Source organism: Gastrolobium bilobum, unplaced genomic scaffold (genome assembly GCF_033153095.1).
Source record: "Gastrolobium bilobum isolate Gb01-03AN ecotype WA unplaced genomic scaffold, APGP_CSIRO_Gbil_v1 utg10772, whole genome shotgun sequence".
NCBI classification, from domain to species: Eukaryota; Viridiplantae; Streptophyta; class Magnoliopsida; order Fabales; family Fabaceae; genus Gastrolobium; species Gastrolobium bilobum.
In genome coordinates, this window is record NW_026897585.1 from 76977 (window position 1) to 90005 (window position 13029).

Sequence of the window (13029 nt, forward strand, 5' to 3'; positions counted from 1 at the left end):
TAGTGACAAATAATATAAAACAAACTAAAATTATGGGTGATTTCCATCGAAATTTGTGCAACACCCCGTCCGTATATTGCTTTAGTGTGGCAAAATAACGGCATGCCTTCCGCGGAAGACTTGCATGATATTATTTTATCTGAACACAACAGTAAAAATAAAAGAATGGATCAATAATTGAAGCTAGCTAATCTCTGGAACTGGAAACTACTCGAGGACACGCTTGAATTCAATAATTCCTACTGTAGTTTCCTTATCGACTTTTTATTGTTGCATGCCCAGAATCTCCCAGATGTTTATGTAATTGATTCCTGTGAATAATATCAAACCAAGTTAGAAAAAAGTTCATTTTGACAACAAAAGATTTACCATGAGAACAAGTTGAAATTTGATAAACAAGAGAGATATAAATTACCTTGACTCAAAATCCTCTCCACATGCATCACAAATATTGCCAAGATTCTTTGATGTTGCCTTAAGAAACAAAATCAGAAATTAGAATATTGAGCACAGAGATAAGCTTAACAGTAAGACATTGCCAGAACACATAATCAACGTTATCCTGGCTACAACAACATAGAAACCACTGAACATATAAGTACAGAAGAATTTCAACCACTGCTACTGGTCTTAAATATGTGAATTTTGGGAATGGATTCTTGTTATTAGAAAATTATAACCATACAAAGGTAAATCAACAATTCCATGGTGATGATTTTGTAACTGTCTATCCCAATCTCTTCCCTTATCACTGTTGATTCACCTTTATATAGTTATAATTTTCTCACATGACATTGTCATGTTAAATAACACCAGAGGATCCACTCCCCTGAATTTTAGAAAATAATAGAGGATAAATAACCACAAAAATGGAAATCTTCACAAGCAATGATTGTTGTCCCTTTAACATCATCTGAACTAGCAACAATTAGAAGCAAAACTATTGGAATTAAAATGCGGGTTTCAAGTTCAGGAAACTACTAAAACAAAAGACAATATAACACAGCTGTGACAGAAACATGTTTCATGAGTCATGACACACAAGGGATTGGGGAACAGGTTTATTGATAAGTTCTTACCTTTGCCTTTCTTCCTTTGGATGAAACTTTTGCTTTGGTTTTTGTATCCTTTGCATTTCCTTTTTTATCATCTGGATGATTTGAAATCTTCTTCTTATCTCTACCTACCTGCTCATTCTCTTTTCCATTATCCTCATTTTCCACAACATATTGGGAACAAGACTCTTCTGGATTAGAATTATGATTTCCATTACTGTTTATGTTTTCATAACTGCCACTGGCAGCAGCCACAGGAGATTCTTCCCAATTTTTTCTATCCTTCTCTTTTTTAGCTCCACGTTTCTTTTTTGCGCTCTTTCGGTTGTTATATTCCATAGGGCCAACCCCATCATTCTCATTCTCAATTTGAGATGAAGCTGCTGAAGCCTTGGGCTTGTGTGCTGAAGCACTAGGTTTTCTGTTTTTGTGCCCAGCCAACATTGCCTCAAGAACACCAATTTCATCATCATCCTTATCATCAGCATCAAAATCTACTGAAACAGCAGCCTCCTCCTCCTCCCCCTCCTTTGCATGCCGGGCATCAAAAAATTCATCATCATCATCATCATTCAGTTCAACCCCACTTCTAGTCTCTCCCTCTGCAACATTGAGACCATCTCTAATCCTCTCCTCCAAATCACCAGCCCCATAATCAGTCTCCCCAGATTGATCATCATTCAGCCCAATTCCATCCTCCTCACTTTCCAATCTCTCCTTCCCTGCTCCTTCTCCTTCCAACTCTGCTTCTAAATCCTCTTCATCACCAAGAGAATCCCTGAACTCCGCAACTTTCTCCTTATGCTTCTTGGATTGCTCATGGTTTTTCCATTGCTTCTCACTCTTAAACTTCTTCCCACACAACACACAATAAAACTCCTTCTCCCCCTTCTTCTTTCCCTCCTCCAACTCCTCAAACCATTCATCCTCCTCCACCTCCTCCTCCTCAACCTTAGCCCAATCAGGCTCTTCATAAGCCATAGCCCTCTCCTTTTTCTCCTTCTCTAACTTCTTCTTCCTCTCCCTCTCCTCCTCTTTCCTCTTCTCCATCTCCAAACTCTTCTTAACCTTCATATCAATCACCCTCTTATCCCTCTTCTTCACAAAATCAGCCAACCTCCTCACAGTATCATTATACTCCCTCTTAGCCTTCCTCCTCACCTTATTGTTCTCTTCCTCCATAAGCCGCCTCGACTTCCGGTTCGGACCGGCCATAACATCATACTCATCGACCCAGCAAAAATCCATCACAGTAGAAAACCCCAACCAATAACTATAAAACGCTGTGACCTGTGCATAGGGACTATCCAAATTTCCCATAAGAGGGGCTTGTCGAACCGCATCAACACCGATACCCAATTTCTTAGCAAAATTGATTTCATTGGCGTGGATTTTGTCAAACACGTCGGAGTAAACCTTGTAGAAACCCTTGCCGGAATCTGAGTAACCGGAATAGACGGTGTTCGAGAAGAAGGAGAAGAGGTCAGGGACGACCGAGTTACCGAGCGAGTTGGGATCGGAGAAGAGGATCTGGGAACGGTGGGAATCGTACCAAGCTCGTTCCTTAGGATCGGAGAGTACTTCGTAGGCGTGTTGCAGCTCCTGGAACTGAGCCGTAGCTTCGGCTTGGGAGAGGCCAGATTTGACGAGCTTGTCCGGGTGGCGCTGCAGGGCGAGCCGCCGGTAAGCCGATCGGATCTCGTCGGGGCTGCAGTCTTGGGGGATACCAAGGACTTCGTAGTGGCATCGCTTCGCCGACGCCATTGTTGCACCTCGTAAGAACTAGGGTTCCTATTTTGTGTCTTCTGTTCAATCTATTAGATACAGGTTTGTGAATATAAGGCTAGGGTTCACGACAACACTAACAAACAACGTATTAACAAATGTTATTTTTTAATGATATACTTTTTTATTGGAATAAGATAAATTTAAAACTTAATCTAGATTTGTTTAAAAATATAAATCTTAAATCTAACTTGTTTATCTCGTTAATATTAAAGCTTACCGTTTCTTAAATTGTGGGAGATAATTTTATCTCCGGTTACTAAATTATAACCGTACAAAGATGAATCAATGGTAATAAAGGAAGAGAGAGAAAAAAAGAATCATAATCACTCAAAGATGAATCAATTAATACAAGAAAATAAATAAATAAAACGACGTAATTTTAGAGTTGACCGAGATAAATTTATCTCAAGTTGCGGAAGAAATATTTTTTTACTTAAATTAAACAAGTCAAGTCAAATTTCCGGCTCGTTTAAAGTTTCTTTATACAAGAGTTATTCACGAATTTGACTTATTTATATAAGTGATCTATTTATCTCTATCTCATACTAAAGAGACAAGATAATGTGATTCACAATTTAAAAAATAAATAAATAGTGAATCCTACTATTTTATTTTTGTTGCATGAGATAATTATCTCATGCAACATGAGATAATTATTTTCTTTTATATAATTAAATCTAAAGTTACGCTTAAAATTATTTGTTTTCGTAAAATAAATAAGATTAATGTAGTATTTAAGTAGTTGAGTAAAATAGTTTAGGAATTCTTAACTCATTTACATCTTCAATTGTTGTCTAGTGTTTTCAATTTTTTTCCATGTGAATTATAAAATAGTATTTAATTGAATTATTCTAAAGTAATTTTTCTTTATTTTAGTGATGTAATTAAATAAGATGAAGTTAGATAGTCATTTGGTGCTCAAGTGCTAAGATTCTAGCACTATCTATCTTGAAAAGAATTCTTGATTGTCATATAAATGCAAAATTAATGTAGGTATCAATAATAAATCCCAAAAAATAACAAAATAATGTGAAATCGTAATCAATTAATTTCATGGACAGTTCTGGACTTGTTATACGTTTAGAGTTTTTATGTTACTTTTTAAATAAGGGTTATATTGATAAATTTTTTTTTTTACAAATTTATAAATTACACTATGTCTGACTGGTCAGACTTCACTCAAGAATGTCTGATCAGTCAGACATAGTGTAGTTTATAAAAGTTTGTAAACAAAAAATTTGTAAATATAACTCTCTAATTATTATATGTGAAAAACAGATAACTCGAAGTGCTATTAAATTTTTCCAAATAAATGTAAACAAAAGTCCTAAATCAGTCAATAAGGGATATCAATAAGACAATAAACAGATCATGCTAACTGCTAACCCAGTAATACAACCACACACAGACAATAAATTTAATCAAGATTTAAAAGTGAACATCATGACAAGCAAGCATTATTCCTCACATATATAAGAACTAAATATGTGAGCTAAAGAATGGATCATATTGTTACATGGACTATATGGCATTCTTGTTTATAGGAAAAAAATGTGCTTTTATCATTGAATTTTATTAATCTCATGTTAAATGAGATAAGTTATCTCATGTCATAGAAACAAGCATGTGAGCTCCATCACCTGAAAAAAAGAAAAGAAAATGATGGCACGACTATCGAAAGATGTGTAGGAGGAAAAACTTATCTCATGTAGCATGATAATAGTTTTTCCTTTATCATTTTAGCAAATGGATGCATAAATACCATCTCATCCAAGAAAACTAAAGTTTTAAGATGTCATCTACGCAAGAAAGAAATATAGGGCTCAAAACCTCACAACCAGTGTTATGAATGGTGAATCAGTCATCGTATCGGTTCGAGTCAAGTATCGGACTGACCATGCATTGGATCCGATTAAACTCGGTCAAAACACGGCCAAAATCGGTGTCTCGATCAGGTCATGCATTTTTATATTAAAAAAAAGAAAAAACAAAAATTGTTTCATCTTGTTAGAAAAAAATATAGAACTCATTTTATTTTAATTTTAATTTTATTTTCTAGCAGTATACTCTTCTACAATTACCTTAAATTTAAACTTTCAATATTGAAGCATTTAACGGAACAATAAATTAAGAGAAGGTGACGTAAGTCATTTCAACATAGATGAATTTGAAAAATATGAGTTCACAACATTTGACCTTCTGAATATCATTGAGAGATATGCTTATGGAGATTCTGAGTTGCAATTTAAATTGACATAGTAATAGCGTGCATTTTCATTTATTTGTGCTTTATGAACTTGTAAAAGTATGATTGAGTAATTTTTGAGCTTATTTAGTTAACATGTTTAACTCATTTTAGATTTGAAGAATATAATTAAATTTATATGTTCGTAATTACATATATTTTTAGGGTTTTATAATTCTCAAGTTACATGAGAATTGAAATTTTATGTTGTAGAGACAAAAAACATGTGAGACCCATATGTTAGAAAAAATTATGTGTAGGATCCAAGTCAACACGGAGATCGAAAGGTGTGTAGGAATATTTCAATTCTCATGTTGAATGAGAGTTATAAAACTCATATTTTTATATATCCTGGTCAACCAGTACGACCAGTGATCCACCTGTCCAACCAATGACCCAGTACCTCGACCAAATCGATGCCTGAATCAGATTTAATAACACTTCTCACAACTGTAGTCATTAATTTCAATCATAAAAAATTTCAAAATCCATAATTGTCATCCATAATCCTAAAGAATACACTCATGATTTAACACATTAAATAATTTCAATCAAACCTATGACTGTCTTAACATGCATTACAAGTATAACAAATATACTATATACAACAAGGAAAAAACTACTCTTATGCTACATGTGGTAAATTTCTCTCCTACACACTCTTCGATAATCGTGCCACCTTTTTCTTTTCTTTTCTTTTTATTTTTCAGGTGGTGGAGCCCACAAGTTTATCTCTATAACATGAGATAACTTATCTCCTTTAACATGAGATTAATAAAACCCATACAACAATTATAACCAAAAATATAATCCCTCTAAACTGGTTCATCTTCTACGTAATGCACTTGAGTTGGAGTGGATGATTAAGTAGGTGTAGCTTTACTCATTTGCAAGCTCACCTCTACAAAGTCACACATTGGGGGATGAGAATTAATTGCCCTGACTTGAGGTGTTGCCAATTGCTTAGTAAAGTTTGCCAACTTATATGAAATACTTCTTCTCTAGGCCAACAAAACATTCTATTAGCCTGATTGACATTTTTTTAAGGTAAAGTTAAAAAAAACTTAAAAAACTAAAACTAAAACTAAAAGTTATTTGGTAATTATATAAAGTTGTTATTATGATTTTGAATGAGGGAAGATAAAATCATTTATTATTAAAAGAAATTATTTGAATAAATGATAAAATTTATAAATACAAGTTTATAATGAGGGTAAAACTGTAAAATAAATGAGGAGTCAAAACTAACATACATATTTTTTTTAACGCCCGGCCACTTGCAAGAATCAATGACTGTCCCCACACACTAACACGAGACTTTTCAGTGTTCTTTGTCTTCACTCGCACACTTCCCGAAAAAACTTCCCAGGAGGTAGCCCATCCCAGAATTGCTCCAAGTCAAGCACGCTTAATTGTGGAGTTCTTCCGATCCGGGCTACCGAAAAGTAGATGCATCTTGTTAGTATAGGTAGTACCAATTAATTCTTATAAGCCATTCCTAACTGTATCGTCCCATACCAGCACAGTCGCTGGAATCCCTCTTTTTAAAGTGTTGATTTGATTCATTCATGAACCCCTAAGCTGCAAGATTTGGCATGAGCCGCTCATTGTTCGTGCCCTTTCACACCGGCGATGACTCCCTGCCTTTGCCAGCTCTTGGGATGTTACATGCCCACAAGCTTCCGCCTGGTTCGTCCTCGAACCACACCGTACTGGAAGAGAGGCCCTGCTCTGATACCAATTAGTGTAACACCCTCTCCTAGATGCATACAAGGGAGTGTAACAGTGACTATATATCAAGCTCCATTATGCCTTGCTTAACCACTGATTTTTTTTAAGGAATCAGATATTTATTTGAAGCTATCATCTTGGTGACAAGAGAACCTCCAGCTAAAACACCAATAATCATTCTTGAAGGCGGGCTTTATAATATCCATAACCTATTTAATTAGAAAATAGCGTGGATTAAATATTTAATCATACAATATTGAGTTGAATTAAGTAAAAGGCTTAAATAAATAAAGGGAGTTACTAATCTCATGTTGTTTGAGATAGTTCTCTCATGTGTGTGAAATAAATATGTGGGGTCCACACTTTAAAACAAAATAAAAAAGAAACAGAAAAAGTCTGCACAAAATTCGATGAGTGTATAACATGAGAGAGCTATCTTTAACAAAATGAGAAAAATATTTCCCATAAATAAATTAGAATAATTTTTGAGTCAAAAAGTGCAGTTATTGAGACTTTTGGGATAAAATGTGTGTAAGTAAAATTACCCAGAATTTAAAAGTAAAGCTAGAAATATTACTGGAAAAATATCTCAGACCAATGAATAAAGTTTGAAAGAGAATGAAAAAGCACTAGGTAGATAAGTTTTTACCCAGTTGGAATTGACCTACTTACGTTAAATGTTTTAAACTTAGGAATGAGACACAAAAAGCCTCCTATTCCTTCTTCGTCTTCGTGGCAGCAGAGAGAGAGAAGCCATTATTGTTGGATGCTCAAAACCCAACTTCTTCATTTTTCCACCAAATCCATCCATTCCAAAATAAAAAACTCTTAGAATCTTCTCTTCATTCAAAATCCTAGCTTAGTTTTGAGTGGGAAGCTCTTGGTGAATTCAAACCCAACTTCCTCATTTCTCCTATTCTCTTCCAAAGATTTCGAACCTCTTGGTGATTGGAGGAGTTTGGAGGCATTTCCTTTCATGGGAGCTTAGGAGATCCACATTCCTTGGTTGTGTGACCTTTTGTGGTAAGTTTTCACTCTTCAAACCTTGTTTTCATGGATATTTCATGAGGTTGAAGATGATGAATAATGTCTTTTTGGGTGGTATGAGTTTCAGTTTGATTTAAGCTGAATCCCTTTGTAAAAGTTGTTAGGAAGGGTAAATGATCGATAGAAATGAGTTTATATAGTCATTTGGATTACTCATAATTTTTTAGAAAATCATGCTTGGAGTTATGAGAATTCTTGCATTGTAAGCCATGGTTTGGTTAGATGATTGATTGTGTCCATTGTGGTGCTAGGATTGAGCCTTGTGGACCAACATTGAAAGGCCAACCATTGGAAGAAACGACGGAGCTTGATTAGCTCACTTGGATTGGTGAGTTTATGCCTAGTATATGGCATTCGATTGCCTTGGATATGATGAATATATTGATATTCATTGGTTGATATTGATTGATTGTATTGTACCTTGATGTAGGTATTAAATTGTAAAGCTTGATTGTTTGCATTGGTGGTAAACAAAGGTTGAATTGAAAGCAATTGAGGTAAGCCTTCAGACTTTGAGATTTATCCCTTTATTGTTCACCAAGCCCTGATGGGATAGTGATTATTATTGGTGTATGTAATTGCAACAGAGTAGTTTAATACATTAATATATGTATGTGTATGCACTAGGTGTGGCATAGGATGGTGTTTCCCTATGTTCGTATGTTGCATGACAATGCGTAATTCATATTTGGTAGATTCCTAAACCAGTAGGACTATTTGCATCTGAGTATCCTTAGGACGGCAAGAGAGCCCGATGGATGTCTTGTGGAGATATTTTACACACTGCACGGATAGGTATGTATTGCATTGTTTACTGTTATTGCTATTATATTATAAGTGAACTGTGGGGTGGAGAGATCCTTCAAGGATCCCTGATTTACTGAGATATATATGTATATCTCACATTGTGTTGTGGCCCCCCCTTTCAGGTATAGATGTTGCAGGAGCCTCTTGTGGCAAATGGCCATACTTGAGCTAGATTGATACATGATGATGTTGCATTCTTTTGGTTATGCATGTCATTTGGTAGTTCCCATGTATAGGATTTACATTTGATAGCCATTTGATATATATACATCATGCTTCATTTTGGTGGGCTTAGCCTATGCTTACCTTCTTTGGTATCTAATGTTATTAATGGAAGCCAAGGATTTAATCATAGTATTTTGTATTTAAGTTCCATGGTTATGAATTAAATACATTAGACATTGTGTAATATTGTACTTGTTGTGTATATGATGGAAGCGCATGGATGCCTATTTTGATAACATGTGAAACTCAATAGGGTAAGAATTATGTATTATAGTAGGTATACAATGTCAGTTAGGTGAAAGAAGACATTTGGGTTGAGAATTAGTATAGATATAAGGATGCCCTGTCTTGTGGTCCATTTTTCATATCCTAGATGATAGATTTGGATCCTTTGGTCTTCTTGAAAGTTATAGATCTTTTCCTAGCTTTCCAACGAGATCAAGATTGCGTTAATCGGATAAGTATAAGCCAAGTTATGGGTGAAATACTAACGTAGAGTGTAATCCCCTGTCCTTGGCGCTGATGGCACCGTAATACATTGGGAAATTCACTTTCTGGCGTTATCAACGTCGGACCATGTGAATTTCAGCACCATTTTCTTAGAAAATTCATAACTTGAGCTACGGTGCTCCAAATTAAGCGCAATTTGAACCCACATGTAGCTAACGAAGAGATCTATAATATAATGGCAGAAGATGATTATAGAGGAGTTATAGAATTCCTGGAGTAATTAAAAATTGAAGATGTTTAGTGTTGAATATGCATAAAAATGAGTTTTAAGCCTTGTTGGATTAAAGGGATTACTTGGCGCTTTGAGGGAGCGATGTATGACATAGTTAAATAAACCTTAGGTGTTCCACGTATTGTTTAAGTTCAACTTTTGGAATTGTTTTAATTACGAAATTGATTTTAAACAGAAACGTTTATTAACGTAAAAGGAAAAAGTGTATCTATATTTTAATTCAATTATTGCGATTGTAGCTGCGCTTAATGCCATACGTAATGTTAATAAATTAGTTCTAAAATAGGACATTATAGGCTTCTACCATTGTAAATGATATGAACTTTTTGCCAGTCTTCAAATGAGTGACGTGGTCACTTTCTTAAGTAATTCTTTATATCTCTCACGTGCCTCATATAAAGGTTCTCCTTCCTTTGGATCGTAGCAAATGATCTCACTTTTCATCTTCATGTATTTGGATGATGGGAAATAACTATACAAGAATTTAGAAACCATGTCCTCCCGTGTGGTGCTTTCTTGAGGCTGAGCGTACAACCATCACTATATCTTTCATTGAGTATGATGGCATCGTCAATGATACTATTCATCTTTATAGTGTCATAAAGTTGAAAGAAATTAACAATATGATAATTAGGATTCTTTGCATATCCTCCCCCAAATAGGTCTTCTTGGACTAATTGTATCAAGAGCTAACTTAATCTTAAAGTTATTAGCCGCAAAAGTGGGTGTCACAATATCAGTAAAATCCCTCTTTGCACTAGGAGCGACATATTGCCCCCACTCGGTGATTATTGAAAGGTGAAATATATTAGTTTTGGCTTAATCTCAAAATTATTAGTTATAATAATGTCTCACACTAGTGGTAACACATCTCTCGTAAACAGGTGTGAGATGCTTTGCATAAGTTTTATTGCTTATAATTTAAAAGTTTACCTCATAATTTTTCAAAGATATTAATTGTATTGTCACGTTTCTAAAAAAAATTACATGAATATCAAGGGATGAAATTTTTTGCCAAATTGCTATGATTCTGAATTCATTGGCAGTTGTAGCGAGTATGATTTGTCACATGGCAATAATCAAGCATAGGGAAGCGTGTTGTAATCTCTCCGGTACCACCTTTAAAAGGGGTTTAAAGCCTTAATCCTGGACCCGCCCCGAATCAGATTATTTGCGAAGTAATGAACCGATTGGAATATTTCCAAAAAAGGGAAATGTGTTGTAATATTCCAGTGGCTGACGAGGGCGGGGAATGATCGCTGGTGTAAAGAGACATGGACAAGGAGCGTCTCCCATCGTATGGGTATCGAATATACACCCGAAAGAGAGGGATTCCAAAGACTGTACAAGTATATGACTCTACAGTTGGGGATAACTTATAAGAATTGATTGGTACTATCTAGACTAACAAGATGCATATACTTTTCGGTAGCCCGGAACGTAAAAACTCCATAGTTAAGCATGCTTAACTTGAAGCAATTCAGGGATGAATGATCTCTTGGAAGTTTTCCCATGAAGTGTGTTAGTGAGGACAAAGTACGCCGAAAAGTCTCGTATTAATTTGTGGGGACAATCATTGATTTTTTGAAGCGACCGGGTGGTACAGGTGTCATATGGCCAACCATGCTCGCTACAACTGCCAACGAGTTTAGAGTCGGGGCAGTTTAGAAAATTTTTCCAACCACATAATAGGTATTTTTATTTTTATTTTTTAAATGTGACAGTATGGTCAGTGTCACTATTTTATCGTGTCTTAAAAAGCATTACTTTAATTGAAAATTCCTTTTTTCAAGCATTTTGAATAAAGCTTAAAAACAAAAACTAAATAAATTATTATATTTTTTTTGTCTTGAAAAGCTTAATTAATATTTGTGGATTATGAATGGGGATTCTAGCATAACATAGACATTCCCGTGGGCTTCGTCCACGATGAAGTTAAGCCAGAACCTAACAATACAATCAAACCACCCACCAATGCAAACTAGAATTCATGTTCCTCTTTCTGCAGATATTCCAATTTCACAGTGCTTCTCTCTTCCCACTTCAATCTCCCTTCAAAAGAGCAGATTCCCACGTGTGACACGTGCAAAGGCTAACAACGAAGCAATGATTCCAACCATATCCGAAATAGTAGAAGCATCAAGAGCACAGAAACTCGACCTTCAGCTCCAAACTCTGGGACCCTTTTTCAGAATCACCGCGAGGAGCTTGGTAACCGACACAGAGCTTGGAAAAGCTGAGGGATTGATAAGAATATGGATACGAGGCAAAATTCTTCACTTGGACTCAATCAAACTCCAAAGAGAAACACTGGCCATGGAAAAATCAATCTTTGGCCTTGGCTTGTTCATTGGGGCACTCGCAATTCGACATGGATATGATTGTGGCTGCAAAATAGCTCAGTTACTTGCCATCAATGATTCTGATCTTTACCATTCTAAGGTTCTCCTTTTACAAACCTTATCCGAAACTTCTCATGTTCTCATATGTTATGTTTTGTTTTGTTTTATTAAAATTTGATGTCTTATTTATTTATATTATTTTAACAGTTGGTTAGGTTCTACACTAGACTTGGGTTTAAAGCTGTGTACGAAGTGACTGGCTCATCGGTTGGGGATCTTGCCCACATGCTAGTGTGGGGAGGTGTTGGTACCCGCATGGATGCTAGTATTGAAGAACTGATGATAAAATGGTGTACGAGATTTACAACACCCCATAAGTGATGAGTCATAGTCAAGAGTGAGTGTGATTCACCCACCTTTCTTTCTTTTTGTTTTTTATAAATCACACATATTTTTTATGGAAGGTAATTTTATTCAACACATGTTCAACTCTCGTACACTATCTGTGCTATTAACTGCTCGGATCAATTTTCTTTTGTGTATATATAATATACATAGACAGCTTTAGCCTGTGTTCGGTCCTAAGGAACCGTGATCATGTACTATATAGTTGGTTGACTTGTAACCAATATCTCAATCACTGCGCACAAGCAATAGGCTTATAGCCGAGATGTGGGTGTGTGCACAATGTGAGCAGAAGTAGTAAATGAGTTCAAAGTATATACGTGAGATCTTAAGCCTTGTATTTTATAGAGATTACCTCTTGGGTTGTGTAGATCTCCTAGTTGTAGTAGGATTCAACTCTTTTTCAGTTGAGATAGAGATTCTATCCTTGGCAGCTTTATTGTTTCATATAATTAGAATAATTGAGTATTTATCATTCTTGAATAGGTAGTTAAGATATGGATATATATTTCATAACATCCTGCAAACTTAATATGTATATTTCAACTGATTTGTTTCTCACCAATCTAGATATTATGTTTAACCAATTTTATTTTTGGTTGAGCAAAAGGAGTGCGTATGTGAAAGTTCCATGAGAAAATT

The 13029-nt window shown here is 35.3% G+C and overlaps 2 protein-coding genes across 3 annotated transcripts; one reads left to right on the plus strand and one right to left on the minus strand.

The window, feature by feature from the left end:
• Positions 1 to 8: 8 nt before the first annotated feature.
• On the minus strand, positions 9 to 2848 carry LOC133308341 (DNAJ protein JJJ1 homolog). 2 transcript variants are annotated; one of them, XM_061508955.1, is made up of 4 exons: positions 2124 to 2848; positions 1080 to 2075; positions 416 to 474; positions 9 to 311 (listed from the first exon to the last, which is right to left on the minus strand). In XM_061508955.1, the coding sequence occupies exons 1-4, from the start codon at positions 2817 to 2819 to the stop codon at positions 254 to 256; spliced, it is 1809 nt and encodes a 602-aa protein (XP_061364939.1). In that variant the 5' UTR covers positions 2820 to 2848; the 3' UTR covers positions 9 to 253. The 2 variants fall into 2 exon arrangements, with proteins under 2 accessions (XP_061364939.1, XP_061364938.1); XM_061508954.1 differs by having other exon boundaries at positions 1080 to 2848.
• Positions 2849 to 11542: 8694 nt separating this feature from the next.
• Positions 11543 to 12904, plus strand: LOC133308349 (uncharacterized). The gene is made up of 2 exons (XM_061508967.1): positions 11543 to 12082; positions 12190 to 12904. The coding sequence occupies exons 1-2, from the start codon at positions 11570 to 11572 to the stop codon at positions 12361 to 12363; spliced, it is 687 nt and encodes a 228-aa protein (XP_061364951.1). The 5' UTR covers positions 11543 to 11569; the 3' UTR covers positions 12364 to 12904.
• The last annotated feature ends 125 nt before the right edge of the window (positions 12905 to 13029 follow it).

Excerpts from the sequence above, each read along its gene's own strand:
- LOC133308349 (XM_061508967.1), top strand. The coding sequence starts at position 11,570 with ATGAAGTTAAGCCAGAACCTAACAATACAATCAAACCACCCACCAATG. Across the intron at positions 12,083-12,189 it reads CTGATCTTTACCATTCTAAG|TTGGTTAGGTTCTACACTAG; the intron begins GTTCTCCTTTTA and ends TTATTTTAACAG.
- LOC133308341 (XM_061508954.1), bottom strand. The coding sequence starts at position 2,819 with ATGGCGTCGGCGAAGCGATGCCACTACGAAGTCCTTGGTATCCCCCAA. Across the intron at positions 475-1,079 it reads CCAAAGGAAGAAAGGCAAAG|GCAACATCAAAGAATCTTGG; the intron begins GTAAGAACTTAT and ends TTGTTTCTTAAG. Across the intron at positions 312-415 it reads GGAGAGGATTTTGAGTCAAG|GAATCAATTACATAAACATC; the intron begins GTAATTTATATC and ends TATTATTCACAG.